Below are 17557 nucleotides of genomic sequence, written 5' to 3' on the forward strand. Positions count from 1 at the left end.
GAGTGCTCGAGAGACCTGACTGCCTTCGTCCTCACCAGTCCTCCTACTGCTCCTTCTCTCACTGCCGGCCTTTTCACTCTTTGATTTTAAAGGTGCTGCCTCTGTTTTCTTATCTCTAGCGGACTTCGTTGTAACTGAAGGCGGGCCACCCCGGGAAGTCTCGGACAACGACGTGTTTCTTGAGGTACTGTCTTCCTCATCGGACAACTCGGACTGCATCTTTTTGTCTTCTTCCGAGAGGCGGTCCACAAGCTTTAAGGTCTCACCACTAATTCCCTTAAAATATTCAATGGAGTGTTTACATACTTCCTTAAGCTGACTTTTCCTAACTTTTACTATGGTGGTGGTGGTGGTGGTGGTGCTGGTGGTGGTGCTGGTGGTGGTTCTGGTAGTGCTGGTGACACAGGTGGGTCTTACCTTTACTGGCAACTTGGATGGAAGCTGTTTGGCCTTGCCTTTCTCTGGCTGCCCTTGCTTTTGTGTGGCACATGCTCTCCTAACTGCGTTATCCCTGTGTGTGTCTTTTACTGGAATTCTGGACTTTACGTCTACACATGAAGAAGCAATAAGGGTTTTGGTTTTCTCAGATTGACTGACCTGCTTCGTTTTACTCACTTTCATGTTTGGCATATGACTTGGTGGGCAGATATCTTTTGGTGAGGTGGCCTTTATGGGAAGTTTGGATTTTCGCCTAATCCCTATCGGTTCCTTGGTCTTTTGCTGCTCTCCAAGAACCTTCTGCTTATTATCTCTTACACAGTGTCCTTGCAGTACCCCTGTCTTTTTTCCTGATGAGATTTTCACTGGATTAGCTTTCTCTGTGGTACAAGTGGGTGCAGAATGTTCTGTCAGAACTACATTACTTGTAATGTTATCTGTCTGTACAGTGGAAGAATCCAAATTGTTGTTGTTATTAAAGTTATCTTTCTGGAAATCGTGTTTTTCCTGGGGCCTAGTGCCCATGTGGCTATTGGCTGTACTTGGAATCATTGTGATAGTTTCATTCTCTAGTCCCTGACAACTGGTCATCATAGCTTCTATCTTATCTGTCACTTCTCCAGAGCCTTCTTTCTTCATGGTCATGGTGGATGCAGAAATTCCCATTTTTATAGGCGTGCGCAACTTGGGGTCAACTTTAGAGGCGCCAGTGGCTGCTGCCGATCTCTCCAGGGAGCCACTACTGGCTGCGCCTTCCTGACACTCTCCGCTGGTCGGGCTGCTGGGGTTGGGTTCGACTGGAGGTGCCTCTACATTTCTCTCTAGATTGGTTTCTACAGTGGTGTCCCCTGACTGTGGCTGTGGTGTGGCAGTGACCATACTTTTATCCCCTTCCCCCTGGTCCCCTGACTTCCCTTCAGAAGTATGCTCACCAATCTGGAAAAATTGGAGCCTCTCTTCAACAAAATCCCTCTTGCTCATGTCAATTGCACCACTGCGAGTCATCTCAAACATTTTCCCTTCGTGAAATGGGAAGGGGTTAGGCTCACTAGTTGGGGTACTTTCGTCAGTTGGCGTTCGGGCGGGCGTTGTATCAGGGGTTGTTGCTGGAGAGCGGTCTTCCACAGCCAGACCAAAGGGCTTAGTTTCATCTTCCCGTGATTTACCGTCAAAAACTTCATCATCCCCTCGGTTATTAGACCAAGGATCAAAATCTAGACCTTTGGTAGCTACTGTTTTGAAAGGAGTGGCAAATTCTTCATCTACTTTGTAACTGAAGTAAGTATCAGGAAACACTGATCTGTCAGGATGTCTGCCTTCTAGGGTGAAGAACTGGGCCCCTGATTTCTGCTCAGTCTTATCAGGAGTCTTTTCAGATGAGGAACTTTTAGAAGGTGGCTTGTCTTCGTCGGGTCCCATCCTTCCTTCCTCCTCGATAACTTCAAGTTTACTTTGGCTAAAGGAGCGATCAGCCGGCTTCAGAATGCCCTCCGTGTTCCAGACATCTTTCTTAATTTCCATGGTTTGACTTGGGAGTTTCGAATCACTCTCCGTCAAGCCATCGTCTTCATCTTGCAGGTCGTAGCCATCCAGAGAGTCGATCTCTGTGGCATCGGTGTCATGAGAAAACTCGGCTGTGGTGGCGATGGAACACTCCGTGACAGACTGGTCATTGTTCCCATTCTGGGTGGTTTCGTTCTGAGGTGAATCGAGGCCAAGGCCAAACTCGTGATCTTTTCCAGATCCATTCATTTCCAGTTCCTTCTGGCTGGAAGGCTTGTCAGCAGGAGCTTTGGATTTTGTTATTTCCTTTTGTTCGTCGTCCACTTCCTTTAATTTGAAGGTGTATTTCTTAACGGGGATGGGCTGATAGATGGACTCGTCATCGCTCGAATCACTGACGTCGGCCCCCGGGGGAACTGGCGAGGGCGGCTGCACTCGGATGACCGGTTCAGCCAGCTGGTACTTGTCATGCTCATCCCGCAGACTGACTTCAATCATGTCCGCCTCTCTTTCGGGGAGATAATGAGGTTTCTTATCCGGCTCCATCTGGTCTGCATCCAGTGGTGGAGGAGGGGGAAATTCAATATAGGCAACTCGATTGCTTTTGGGTCTTTGGTTAGAGTCTTTGCTGACATCGGTAGGCGTTTCGCGGTCAACGGTTACTTCCTCCACCGTAGTCTGCTTTAAGGAGGCTGATTTGGCCTGCTCCTCCTCCTCAGACTCCTCAGAAACCTCGGGAATTGGGCTGGGTTTGCCTGGTATGTAAGCTATGAGCGAGTCTGGCGTCTTAGACGTAAATTCGTAACTCACTTCCTCTGAACTGGGCGTTTCTGGGGTTAAAGGGCTTTTCCCAGAGCTGTCTAGAAAGGAAACTTGCTCTAGAGTGTCGTCTTCTGGACTACCTTGGGGAGAAGGAGGCTGCTTTTGCTGCCTAGTTGTATAAAAGGTCCCCCTGGTCTCTTGTACTGTCTTACACTCCTGACTTATGATCTTTTTTATACTTCCTTGTTGTATCTCCTTTTCATATTGCTTCCCCACCTGCACAAAACTGACATACACTGGTAAAGTTTTTATGTCTTTCCCTCCCTCTGTCTGGGCTAGTGGAGAAACTCTTTCCAATCCGTCAAGGGGACTGTGGTCGAACACATCACTAGGGGGAGATTCCTTTCCTGGGCTAAACTCTAAGGAATCAGGAGATTTGGTGGGAGAGGTTTCGGTTTCATCGAGAGGAGGGCATAAGCCTACGTAACTCTGACGTTTGGAAACCTTGCTGATTTCTGAATAGGTAACTTTTTCGTCTTCTATAGAATTAAACTGCTGTGCCTCAACCGTCTCTTTACTCATACTGGACCGGGGCAACTTTTGCGATAGTTCATGTTGGGGGAACGTCGACTGCTCGCAAAAGCCATCGGGGATATCAGATGACAGCATCCTCCTTCCCTCCGCAGCTCTGACCGGGATGTGCGACACGGCTGAGCTCTCACTCCTCCTCGGAGCTTGTTCCAGAGGCCCACCCGGCCGTCCCCCTTCTTTCACAACATATTCCCTATATAAGACCTTTTTGGAGGGAGATTTTACAGTCATTTCCTTAATTTCTGAGAGAGAGCCATTCGTTAACAACTTGTGTTCTCTCTCAGTCACAGACATAAACTCATTCCTCTGATCAACAATCTTACTGTCAGGGTGACCAACGTGATTCTCTCTTACATCGTGAACAAGTACATGCGAGAGTTTTTCTTTCTGAGACTTATTGTTAGTGGCTCCAGAACTTTCCCATGTTCTAAAGACCTTTTTGTCCCATGGTCCCTTAGTTGCTACATCTGAGGTCACATGACATGCCAAGTCTTTAGCCTGTTGCTCAGAAAAATAGTCAGGCATGGCTTTACTTGACATTTCAGTCCTCTGTGTTTTCACATCCTCGGAGCCAGAATCATTTACGACAAGCTCGCCGCTCTGCGTGTGCTCGTCTGTAGCCTTGAGTACCATCAGATCGTTCTGCACGGATCCGCTTTCGTCTGAGAGGTCTACGGCCTTCAGCTGCTTTTCTCTAGCAAACACTTGGTAGACGGGCAGCTTGCTCTCCTGGATTTTTTTAATGGGGATTCTCGACTGGCCCTCTGGCTTTCTGTCTTCTTGAGACACGTCCTTGCTTTTTGCCTGTGCGCCTTGTTCAAATTTTAATCTAATGGAACTGAGCTTGGATTGTTTGAGCTGAAACCCAGACTGGGGCCCTTCTGGTGCCTTGCTCTGTGAAACGCTCTCTTGGGTCTCCTCTGTGGGCTTGCTGTCGTCGGGCTGTGGGGACAGAACCTTCTTCTCCGGGCTGCTGGGCGGACTGGATGCTTTCTGCTCATCGGCTGTGGGGACGCCTTGTCCGTCATGGCCATGCTGCCTTGCCTTAACCCACTCGTCACTGGATGCCAACAGTTCTGTCAGCAGGACCTTCTCGGGGCTGCTCCCCGGAGAGCTCTGAGAAGAGTACTCTTTGCCATTTCGAGGGCGTGGCTTTTTCTCTGGGGACTGCAGTTCATCGTTTAGCTTTTCGGTTTTGTCACGAAAAAACTGTGACACTTCAGTCAGTTTTTCTTCAGCTTCCTTCACAGTCCTGTCCACCCTATCTTCATATATCAACTTCTCTCTACCTCTGTCTAATCTGTCCTCAGTAAAGCGCATCCACATGGCATGTTTTGGACTACTAACATCGCCAGAATAGTGCAACACTGTCACTTTATCAAAATGCTCATCTTTAGACACTTTACCTACACCATTTTCAGACACATCTTTATAGATTTTGGAGAGGATTTCTTTTTTGGGGGCAGTGACTACTTTTTCTCTGGACCGCTTATCAGACCCCTGTAACTCTGAGCTAGGGGGTCCTGCATGGTCTGTAACCGATTCCTCGGTATCAGAATGAGACACATCTAGCTTTTCTGACAGAAGCATTTTCTCAGCAAACCTGTAAGACTCCCCTCTTAGTTCTGACAACTCATCGTCATGGTATTCTATGGAGTGTTGACTCAAAAGCTTCAACGTTTTATAAGAGTCATCAGATATGAGTTGAGCAGAACTAGGGCGACTATCTTCTTCTTGGGACACAGGAGTGTTCACTCTGGAAGACTCCAGATAAGAAGGCAATGACTCTTCGGCAGTAAGCTCTTCTTCTTCTTGCTGACCCTGCTCCTCTGGACAAGGAAAAGCATCGTGTTTTTCTGGCAGAAAATCTTTTAGGTTAATATCTCCCCGGGATAAGTCTTTCTGATATACATACATTTCCTTCTCTGGATGCTTTTTGGTTTCTCTAATAATGACTTCAGTGGGCTCAGCTTGGTTACCTTTTTCGATGTGGACTTCTATTATACGCTCCAGTTTGGGTTTCATTTGGTTGTCCTTCTCTGCATGCTGGGCTGGGGTTTCAGCCGCAGACTTGTGAACGTCTGGAGGCACGGCCGACTTATGCTCAAACAGACCTGCCAGTTCTTTGGAAGGGTCCCGCCCGGACTGAAAGGCCTTCATGATGTCGTGGACTGACATGGTTTCCTCAATTCTTTCGGAGGCACCTTCGCTGCCTGGTGGGGAATGATAGACCATTCGGGTGGTTGTGGTTATGTGGGTCTCTTCTTTAACACGCATGCCTTTGCTCAAAACTCGGCTGTGGTCATCGTCGTCACCATTGGCTTTCATTTGGAACGCCTTAACTTTTTCCTTAATACTAGAGGTGGTGGGCTTTGGTTCCAGTTCCGTAAAAGTAGGCGACGGTTTCGGTGACACGGGCTCCTCCGGTGGGCCCGGGGGAGCATCTCCCGCTGAGGGCTCATAGCTCCTGATAACGTGCACCACTTCAGTTCTTGTTTCTGTGATGACAGGAGGGATGGGGACTTCGTGAAAGAGTGGCTTAGGACCAGTGCTCTCAGCGCTCTGTGGGGCTGAAGGCGTTTTCTCACTTCTTGTCTCAAAGCCACTGTCAGACAAGGGGCTTTTGTCCTGGTCGTGTTGAGAAAAGTCATCCGGAGACTCTAAAATGGTATCTGTTCCGAAAAAGGAGTCGGCCATTTTACACAACTCTTTCTCAGAGGTGGAGGGCCTCATGGAGGCTGGCGGCATTTTGAGTTTGTGTTCCTGCAAAGCGATCGCTGGCTTCAAGATCCTTTTCTGTCGCTCTTCGCCATCCTTCTTTGCATCCTCAAACTTGTACTTTAAATTTGTCAATGAACTACTCCCAATATCGTTTGTTAAGTAATCAATAACTTTGGTCAAGTTATAATCCTTCTCGGAGGCCGCTTTTGCTTTCACTTGTACTCTCTCCGGCAGAGATGGAGAATGGCTCGCTGCGGCTTGCTGCCTTGCCTCCCTTATTTCTTCTGAACTAAACTCTATCCAGTCGTCTTCGGGAGAGAGTCCTTTGTCACTCTTTGGCGATTTGGGCGGTCCTTTGTTATCTACACACACATCTTTCTTAAGGATTTCGCTCACTTTCACTAAGTCTTCCTTTACTTTCTCAACGATTTTGAAAGGTTCTTCATCGTCGATTCTCCCTTCTTTGGGGAGCTCGGGTTGGAATGGCTTCTCCTCAGGCACGTCTGTTTGTAGGATCGCAGTCATCCGCATGAGGTCTTCTTTCATTTCAGCCACGTCTTTTAATATTTCCTGACTGGAAGATAAAGAGGATGGTGTAGACAGCTTAAGGGCAGAGGGTGCAAGGAACAAAGATGACTTAACTGGAGATGAAGTTCGATTGAAATGGGGCTGAGGACGTGTCTCCGTAGTCAATGTTTTAATGGGGGACAGCAAGGCTGCTGCTGATTTTGTAAGTGAACTAGAGTCTGGAAGTTTCTTTAATGCTGGTTCCGGCAAAACATTGACTACAGAGTATACTGGCACTGTTATTATCGATGAAGTTACAGATGAGGTAGTTGCAGATATCGACGACCCAAGGGATGTATAGAGTGCACTTGCGGAAGGAGTTCTTAGAGACTGAAAAGCTGACGGTGTCGAAGAAATGTATGACCTGAGTGGGGAAAATGGCATTGCTGTTGTGGTAGAAAACACTTTCTCAACTGTGTCAGTGGCTGCATTAACCACAGAGCTCACAGAGTTTGTAGCTGTAGAAATTTTTTCCTGTAACGTGGCAGTGGCTTTGCATCCGTTAATTAACGTTGACGATGACGGATACTTGAGAGGGGAAATAGAGCCGTTGACCAATGCTACCTCTGCGTGTCCGGGCATCTGTTTCACAGGTGATGAGAGAGAAGAGGCCATCGTGACCTTCGCCGATGAAATGACATCAACTGCTGATTTAGCTGGAGACACCACTGACTTTAGAGGCGAAGATATTAGCGGTGCTGCTGATGTAATAATTGACTTAAATGGCAAACTTGAGGAATACATATTAATGTTTGACTTGGGGGAGGCAGGGGGTGTCATAGTAATGGACGACCTCTCCAGAAGAGACCCTGCTGTAGTCACTGGAGAGGTGCGGGAGGAAAACGTAGAACTGGATGCCAGCCCTTTTAAAGGCGAGGCCTCTGGAACTGTGGGAGCTCTAATGAGGTTACCAGAGGAAACTTGGATATTGTATGGAGATTGTGACACCACTGTTTTTATCGGTGAAGACATTGTCCGAAAGGATCTAATTGGAGATGCCACATCACTAATGGATTTAACTGAAGATGTAGTTGATGCGCCTAACGTGGATTTGATTGGAGAAGGAGTCGAAACAGACCATATTGATTTTAACGGAGAAGCTGATGGCGTGTTAGAGGAAGAGCTTGATAAGGAAGTGAAGCCTGACTTGGCTGGCCCAGGCACTGTAACCGGAGCTGTTGTCCAGGACTGGTATGGTCTTGTAGAAAAGAATGGCTTGTATGAGTAAGTGGTGGGGAGGGATCTTGTTGCTCCTGCACTCCGTTCAACTGTTTCTTAAATTTTAAAATGAAATCAAACACAAAAATCAACAAAAATGGTTGAGAAACAGAGAGACCAGAGAAAAAAATTGGTCAGTAAACTTTGAAATATTACAAAAGCAAGTACAATTGTTTGCATGATTTAGAATGGAAGAGGCAAAAAGGAACAATTAAAGTAAAAGAGGAAAAAAAAATTCCACAGACATAACTAATCCAAAGTTAAAAATAAACAAACAAACAAAGAAAAAACAGAGCAATGTGAAATGAAAGACAGAAAAAGCACATCGCAACCAAAGAGGCCAACAATGAGAAACAGAAAACATGAGGAAAGAATTAATGATGAGAAAAATAACCACAATGGAAAACCGTTCCCTTACTTCCTATTGACTTTCTTATGTGCTGGTTTTGAAATTATCAGCAGCCACTCTGCTTTGCCTGTATAGGTACAAGTTTGTTTTGTGCAACCGTATAACTTTCATTTTAGCGATGTCTAACGTTCCCTCTGCTCGAACCTTTCGGTGATACTGATTGCATCTACTTAGAACCGTATCGATGTGTCACTATACATTAAATATCTAGAACTCTTTTTTAGAAAACTACTCAAGCCTATTTCATGCAGAATCCAAGTTAACTTTTAGGTGACAGGCAACTGATGTGCAAACTGTGAAGCCACTGTATTTTAAATCTGTACCTTCCATGCACAATTCGGTTATGCTTCACACCCATAAAAAGCCAATAAGAGCAAGAAATTTTCTGAGTCAGAAGTTTAAAAGAAAAAAACAAAAAAAAAAAAAAACAAAGAAAAGGAATGTTTGCATTTATTGTTTCCATGCAGCATATTCCTTTTGGTGAGGAAAAAAGAAAATGGAATATGAAGTGATTTAAAAATGCATGTGTACATACACACAAAGGGAAAAAAAAGCAGAAAATAGGGGTCATGGTTACCATAAGCAAGCAAAGCAACTGAAAACATTTTATCATGCGCAATATATCATGGCAAACAAGCCAATGAAGTAATACAATTTTTATGCCATATTATGCACAATATATAAACTTTAAAAATATTTCCACAAGAGCATTTAGAAAGAAGAGTACACTTTTTCCATGAGATGCAAAATCTTGGTACCTTTTGAGACTTTAGGAAAATATTTAATACTGCCTATTTAAAACATATCTGCAACTAAATGTGTCCACATCTGGAGTTCTCTTCATTATGGATAAAAGCACATAGTTCATTTTGGATTTTTTTTTTCCACAATTTTCAGAATTACTTTTAATTCTCAAAAGGTATCATGGGAAAAATCTAAAAAAGCAGTCATATTTTTAGCACCCCACATTTAAGTATCTGCAGTGGGATACGGCATATATCTGTATACATTTTTATCCATGGCAAAGGTATGAATTCTGGTGCCTTTCCAGAATGTTCATGGGACTCATAGATACCCCAAACACCGGAGCAACCATGAGGCAGACCTCCCACTGGGAAAGATGGATTTAATACCAGCATTCATCTGGCAATGGGACGAGAAACACACAAATGAGGTAAGCACACTCGCCAGGGGAGAGCAAGCACGCACTTGGTCCTCTCTACTTCTACAGCTCTAGCAAACAAACCGAGTTGGTCACAGAGATTTGGAATGCCTGCCAAGGGCTAGCGGTCTATGTCAAAGTTGAGTACAGTTTCGCTCCCAGAAAGCACTGGTGCAGAATAATAGTGACACGCGAAGAGGAAATGAGAATCTGCTTCATCTTTTATGCTCCTCTTCATGCCGTGCCTGGGCCAGTGCTATAATCCAGTCCTTGGATTAGCAGCTACTCCCACAAGGGTGAAGATTGTCATTCCTAGTGTACATTTAAATTCAGACATTCAGAACATGTCCTCTTCTAAGCTTACATATTATTCTAAAGAAATGTGGAAGAACTGAGGAAAAACTCACCCGCTCGTTACCCCCTCCTAGTCATAATTCTCAATATTATATTGCTTAACTCTTTTGGAAACACACAGTGCAAATGGAAGGTTTGGAGATTCCTTCAATTCAGTGACTTGGGCTCAGTTCAATGTCTCATGAGAATTTATTTTTATAACTAACAGAACCTGGCACAGCATCTCGCCTTTACCACTGAAGGCTGGCTCCATTAAGCAAAGAAGTCCTCTAAACCACATGTATGGTTTTATACTTCTCATGAAGCTGCCAATTTACTGATCAGTTACACATTTTATGCTTTAATGATACATACTCTGGGATGCCCTTTATAACAAAGAAAATTTCTGGGAGGTTCTGGATGTCGGTCCTGAACTACACCAGACTCTTTATTTGGGGGGGCGGTATGGTTTGAAAGGGCAGGGTACTGAGGGAATATCTGCATCATTTGGAGTTCTAACACCAATTAAGGGGCCATAGCATTTCCTTAGTTTCCTTACAGTCCCATCTTAGTTCTTTCCATTCTCTGTTTACCACCATTATGCTCCCTTTCATAAAACAGAGAAAAGGACCCTCTTCCTTCTATCAAAAGTCAAGGAAGACAAGCCACGTATTATACTTTAACTGAAACTAACTAAAAAATAGCAATACTTCCACAAGTGGGAAAAATTCAGTTGACTTAGTGTAGACCTCACCTTAAACTCATATATCTCCCCCAGATATCTTAGGGACCAGAATCATATGGGAGCTCACCTGCCCAGAGGTGCCTTGGACCTAAAGGAGCTGGTCATGGAGATTGTTCAAATCTTAAGGACATTGCCTAGGAGTCCCAACCAGCTACTCTGAGAGCCTTAGCTCTGAGGCAAAATAGTATTCCCAAGAAAACTTCTACCCAGCAAATGTAGTCGTATTGAAAAAACCACTTAGTTATACACATATACTGTCCCTGCTTTGTGATAATAGGGGTTAAACTTAGCCTTTGTGGTTTTGGAAGGATTTAGACATTTATGCTAGAGGCAAAAACTGAGATCCGGAAGAACATTCATGAGTGTGGTAGCATTTCATTTCTCTTATGCTCTCCATTTTGTGTCTGAATATAAAAGTTTCCCTAGTAGTCAAGGAGTTAGACTCAGAAGATTATACTAAGACCTCTAAACGAAGTGTTCCTGCTGCACATTTAATGTGCTATCTTGGCCCACCAAAACAAGAATTCAGGAAAGGTGGGAAAAACCAAACTTGTGGCTCTTACTGGTAAATTTCCAATCTCTCCTGAACGCAAGTTAATGGTAAGTAATGAAAAGTAGCTAGAAATTGTTTGCTAACTTAACAATAATTTTTGTAAAAATCCTCTTCTGATGGATCAAACACGGTGCTGCTCTCAGCATTCTTAGCTCCTGTTGGGGGAGGGATTCGCTGGAGGGCTGAGGGAACAGGAAAGGATGAGGTGGAGAGGGAGACAGATGAATGAGTATGACTGAGTGGATTTATACCTTGATACTTGCAAGCCAGTTAACAATGAACCAAAACAATCACTGAGAGGAGAAAAGGGCTTAGCCAGTCTAGTGAAGACTAGCCTTGGAACTGGTGTTTAATAAAGGGCAGTGGGGGAGGGGTTGGGGTGAGAGGAAGGAGGAAATAAGGAATCAGTATAGAAGTGCTACCTCAAGACGGTAGGAAAATCTAATTCTTGCAAACTGGGAAGAAGGAGAATCAGGACTAAGATCTAATGATCTACCTATATTAAGAAAAATGAGATGACAATCAAAGTTACTTTATCATTCATTCTACCATCCCACATATATAAAAATGAATATTTCCCTTTAGAGAACCTGAAGCAATATTTAGATCTGAATCAATATTGGCCCGTTATCTCCTAGTTAACAAACAAGGGAAACCAAGATTTTTAAAGACAAGTAACAAATAGATGTTTCTAATTTAAAAAAGAGATAGTGCTTTAAAAAAAACATTTTGAACTTATGAGCTAAGGGAGTTTCTATTCATATTTTGAACTATGTACAAAAAAAAAAATCACTTAGATTTCATGATAAAATTTTCCTGCAGGCAATTTTTCTTTCGTCACTGGGTTTTCAAATGACCCCCAAATTCAGACCCCCAAATTCAGATCCCAAATTCAGTTTGTACAGAAAAAATGCCTCTTCTTATAAAAACCCACGTAGATTAGTAGAACATGTTAGGAAACTCACTCATTCCGGGCTCAGTCAAGTAGCTGTAGCGCTTACGTAAAGCTAAAGACGCGAAGCTCTGTCGTCGATCTGCTTTCTCAGCCTGGAAAGGAGGAAGGGAAAAGAGACTCTGTCCAACTTCCTTGGGGCATTTTCACAGTTTTGAAACATTTTGTAGGATGGCATGTGGATACCTCGTTTATCTTTATTTTTCTTCTGATGGATTTTCCTCATGAAAATGTTCATTTCCTATTGTGGGTCTACAACCCCACCCCGATGTCTCAACCAAATTACCATCACTTGGCAAAGGTAAGAGCATCAACACAGCAGACTACAGGGGACTACAAATACAAGACGAGCGTTACAGAGACTTCTGATGCTGAGCAGTAAATCTCCCCAAATCTATTGGTATTGAAAGCACATATATCACGATGTACAGTCACTCTATGTGAGTACATTCAAGGAAAAGGGGCACAAGGGGTCTCGTTCCGGTTACTGCTGTTGTTTCTACATGTTGAAAGGCATAGAGTATAGGTGAGGTTAAAAAAAGATTAATGGTTTTGTTAGAAATAAGGATTCTATTTATTAATACTGAGGTGGGAGTTTTAAGAATCCAATTATCCTATAGCTTGGGGAAATAGCAGGAGATGCCTTTGCAAGGAAAAAATTCATTCAAAACCAAATGGAACCACTACACCCTTAAAAATGGCCAGGATAATTTTCTTTAAATAGAATACCAAATATTTATCAGTAGCCATGGGACACATATTTTCTAGTAAATAGAACAACTTAATTTATACACTAAAAGTTTCCTGTTACTCAGTATCTTGACTTAAATGTTACACAAAGTGGATACTAGGCAAAAATACGAACGAATGTGTATTTATATATGCCACGCTACTACATTTAAAAAATGTTGGAAGAATGTTAGTTCCTCTTTTTAAATCATTAGCCAGATTATCTTCCTTAATGCCCTCAAGTATTCTCGTACATGTGGCGGAAGAGCAAACCATTCTTCACGAAAACTGTATACCCTTCAGCTCACTTACGCTAAGATCTGGAAAAATAGCATACGGTTCCCACACTTCAGCCCTCTGCAACTTCTTTTATACAGATTTAATTTCTATCTCTGAGAGAGTAAAAGCAGAAGTGTTCATATTACCTCATCATCTTGATCTGACTCTGTCTCCTTTTGGTTCCAAGATGCATTGCAGAGACAAGGAATATTATAATGGACAGCAGGGAAAAGAATATCAGGATATGAAAAGGACTGAGTAGGGAGCACAAATGCAAGCTGAATCAAGAAAGCAAAGCAAATCAAATGAAGCCAACACAAAATATCAAGAACTGTACATCCACGGCAAATTATCGTGTGACGTTATTCGAAATCAAGAATCTACGAGCTAGCGGCAGGAGCAGGAGCGATACACAGAGGACTCCACCGTACAGACCGTAAGAATCTGACACCACAGTAACAAGACTCAATCTACACACAGAGACTAATTAAACTCGAGCTTCAAGAACTTTAGTCATGTGACAAAGCATTCCTTAATTGCATACCGAGGGCCCACTTCTCCAAGACCAGGGGAAGAGACTTACAATAAACCGGTATTAAAAGATACCTTTTTATGAGCTGGCAGAGTGATATTTAAGTTGCAGACAGCTGTTTGAGGCAGTCCTTTAGTTGTCTTTGGTTCTTTCAGAAAAGATAGACGACCACAGGGCTCTTGGCTGGTGTCTCTAACCTAGAAGAATTTAGGTGGTTGGCAGTTATAGAAAAAGACTTTTCTGAGGACTCCCGTCTGTACAAGAGTTAAACAGGTTTATCTGACAGAGCCCTTCAAGAGGCGGGCAAAGTAAAGGGAAAAGATGGCGGTAACCATTACAGATCAACGGCGGTGGTCACGTGTGACCACTCAGCGGGATTTAGAATGCCCAACTCCGAGATCAGACCCAGGACGGCTATGCCCGCTGTTTCCCTGGCATTCTGCTGCACAGTCTGGGTTATATGCATTTGCTTCCTGTCCAATAATTTGTTTTCCTCAAGGCCTTGGTTTTAGCAACGATAATAACAGCAAATAACCAACACAGTAAACCGTTGTCCCATGTCCTTCTGTTCTCTGAGGAGGGGGAAGGTATCTCCAGAATGTCCTTGGGCTCCATCAGAAATGAAGACGGAACTTAAATACTGAGTTTGGATTTCATCCATTATTTCATTACTGGGCATTAACCGGATATGATGCATTTTACTATTCTAGATTGTCTGGTCTTACAAACATCTGCTTGAACATAAATGATCATTGAGATGTTTAAAAGGTAAAGACTCTTTGTTACTAATTATAAAGCTTTCCTGGCTCAAAAAGACACGCGGGACAAAATCTGACCTTGTTCCTCTGAATTCAAATTTGGTGGGATATTTCAAACCGAATAAATCACTAGATTCTTCTGTTTTTATTCTCAAAGAGCATTTATTTCTTTTTCAAAATTCAGAGTCTCTGTTGATGATTTACCTTGATGGAAAATGGCAGTCTATTTTCTTTGAAAGCATAGAAGTTAAAAACGAGTTGCTGTCCTCCTTTGGTAAGTGGGGCCAGATTTCCATAACAGTCAACATAAATAGGTTTTCCTTCCAGAACCTTTTAGAATAAAAGGAATACATAATTTAATGTTAAATTAAGTTGAAAGAATTTTGAGATTTTTAAGTCACATAATATTAGAAGACTGATATATTTCTATGTCACATTTGTCTCCTTATTAGGACACTACTTCTATGGTGTTATTTGCCACAAAAATAACTCTGTTGGCTCACAACTCAACTACTGTGATTGGAAACCAAAGCATGCACATGTACAAGACAGAATTACACATTCAGTTCTATTCTAGCAACTTTAGACATCTTTGAGAAAGTGCTGACATCACTTCTTCATACAGACTTTGAAAGGGTTTTTTGTTTGTTTTTTTACTCAGATACTTTCACTGGGTTTAAAAAAGGAAAATCATAGTAATGTGTAAAAGACAGTGACCATAAAAATAAGAGAACTCAAGTCACCACAGAGAAGTGTAGACCATCATGTGGATTCCTTAGTACTACACTGTTACCAAGATAACCTCAAAGACACGTAAAATAATTTGAGAATAAATCTATATCAGATTTTTGAATCAAAACCTGAGATCAAGAATGGGCTTGGTATTTCTGGTGAGTGCCGTTATGACCTCAAAATAAAACCCCAGATCTGGGCGATGTAATGGAATGGACTTGTGTAAACAAGGTACCTCAATATCTTTGCTTCTGGCAACTTCCTCAAAATTCTCCTGCTGCTCTAAAGTTTTGTCCACTTTGTCATCCGTCATGCAGAAACAGCGCAGGCAGGATTCTACGGGGTCATTCATTTTGGCAAAAACAACGAACTTGGCCATATATGGAACACATATTAATTCTCTGTACAATTGTGTGGCTAACCCCACGGTTTCTAAAACTTGATGGCAGTCTGCGAGCCAAAATCTGAGAAAAACAAAAACAAAACGGGGGTGACAATGAGGTGATTTAAAAGCCAAATCTTAAAGAAAATTCACCATTAAAATATTGGGGCATATAAGGGAACTACACCAAAACATTAACTTGTTCATTTAAAGAAACAACAAAGGTGTTTACTCTGTTTACAGAAGGTGTACATTTATTACTTGTTATAATTTTCTAAGGAAAAGCTAAGGGTTCTTTTCTCTCTCTCTTTTCCTTCCCTTAAGATTCTGTTCCCCCACCCTTCCTTTCTACTCCTGCTTCGGAGTTTAATGTCTTACTTTATACTGGACGGAGCAAGAATTTTATGAAATGGAAATTCTATCGGTCATTTTTCCTTGAAAGCATAACAGTTAAAAGCAAGTTGCCGTCCTCCTTTAATACTTGAGTCCAGATTTCCATAACAATCAACAGAAATTGGTTTTTACAAACTGCTAAGAACTAGAAGAAGCAAGTCTAGCCCCGTACCGTATAGTCCCTTGTGAAAACTGGATAAGATGACTTACGGCAGTCAATTTTAAATTTCTGAGTTAGGCCCAATTTTGTCATCGAAATTTAAAAAAAAAAAATAATCATACTAGTATTGAGCACAAAAACTTTCACTTTCCAAAAGGTAGTAAAATGAATTCCTTAGTGCTTTTTGGAATCCTTTATTCCCATACCTGGCTGAAACATTGGTTGTAAAAGAGACACAATCCTTTATGAAGGTCAGGGGAGTTGTTCCTGTGATGTCTTCCCACTGAGCAGGTGAGGTGCCCCCTGGGAGAACAGAGCAGATATGTTGACTTCATCATGGGAGGGGCTCCTGATAAAATCTGCATTATCGTCCTGTTCTTCCGGCACTGCCGTGAACTTGCAAACTTCAGCACATTCAATCAATGGCAGGCTCTAAGGTTGGTCTTCCTCTCTACTCTCCCTTTGTGCTTTTACTGCCTTATGGTGATCTCCTTGTAAGACGTCATAGTTTTAAAAAATTACTTTTCAGTTTGTCTGGCTATTAACGGATGGTCTAAATGGACAATCACAGGCTATCAAGTGCATTTTGTAAGTGCAATTTATAAGTGCAAAGAACTATTGTTCAGAAAGACAATGTAATTCTTTCCTTTTTTTTTTTTTTTTTTAAAAAGACAAGAACTATCAAGAAAGCTAAGCAGCAGCGGATTTTGTACTGCCTAAATCATTTAACTTTCCAGGGTAAAAAGAGGAATCAGCCATTAAAACTACTCATAAAAACAAAACAAAGAAAAACAATCTTAATTTAGGACTTTCTGTTAAAAATTGTATTAAGTTAACCAAATGAACTAAGCTCTCTTTCAGGTGCTCATCACAAAATGTGTTCTCCTGTCCCTGCAGATTTGATCTATTGGTTAAACTCGGGAACTGAGTGGTGAGAACCACGTCCTCTGCTCTGCCCTGCACCTGGTGCTCTGTGGGGCTTGTCTTCTCCAAAGTCTGTCCAACTTCCTTTAGACTAAAGGGTGTTAACAAGGTCCACCACCTCTCCCTAGGTCCCCGAGAAATGACCCAGATGCTCTAGTAGATTCCGTATTATTTCAATAACCTCAAAAGAGCACTATTATTAATACTACTACTGAGTCATGATCTCAGCATCTTAAAGGAAGGTACAGGGATAATGCAGATGAGGTGATGGACAAGTCAAATGCTGTATTTATTTATTTATTTATTTTCCCCCAAGTCTCATAAAGTTGGCACGGAGGCTTCAAAGGCTTTACGTCTCCGTACAGAATCACTGCAAGTTGCTAGCCTCAGCAGCAGGTGCTGGGACAAGGGGACCCCACCTGTGATGCTACAGAGCAGACGCAGGTTAGGTGTGGTGTCCCCCTTGTACCCATTGGCTACGCCTTCACCGGAGGGCGGGGGCACCGGAATGGTCATTGTGATAGGCTTATGGAATTTCCTTCTTCTTGGTTCCACAGTGACGATTGGGCTAAATGTTGCTTTGTTTCCAAGGATCTTTTTCACAATTTCATCAGGAACAGGCTGGGCCTAAAGACAGAGAAAGGACCTTAGGTGGAAGTTAACATTTTCTCTCATTGGGAAATTGACTTTTTAAGTGAGGAGGAAAAAAAAAAA

The 17557-nt window shown here is 42.6% G+C and overlaps 1 protein-coding gene across 4 annotated transcripts in view; it reads right to left on the reverse strand.

The window, feature by feature from the left end:
* ANK3 (ankyrin 3) overlaps positions 1-17557 on the reverse strand; it is a 675546-nt gene that overhangs the window by 37169 nt on the left and 620820 nt on the right. For 3 of the 4 annotated variants that reach the window (XM_047703616.1, XM_047703615.1, XM_047703617.1), the window contains 6 exons: positions 17263-17470; positions 16126-16222; positions 15220-15448; positions 14457-14582; positions 13569-13691; positions 11968-12049 (listed from right to left, as the gene is read on the reverse strand). In XM_047703616.1, the coding sequence (XP_047559572.1) occupies positions 11968-12049; positions 13569-13691; positions 14457-14582; positions 15220-15448; positions 16126-16222; positions 17263-17470 (865 nt within the window). Of the gene's footprint in view, positions 1-35; positions 7857-11967; positions 12050-13108; positions 13136-13568; positions 13692-14456; positions 14583-15219; positions 15449-16125; positions 16223-17262; positions 17471-17557 lie in introns of all 4 variants that reach the window. The other variant, XM_047703614.1, reaches the window with a different exon arrangement.

Source organism: Lutra lutra, chromosome 14 (genome assembly GCF_902655055.1).
Source record: "Lutra lutra chromosome 14, mLutLut1.2, whole genome shotgun sequence".
Taxonomy (NCBI): domain Eukaryota; kingdom Metazoa; phylum Chordata; class Mammalia; order Carnivora; family Mustelidae; genus Lutra; species Lutra lutra.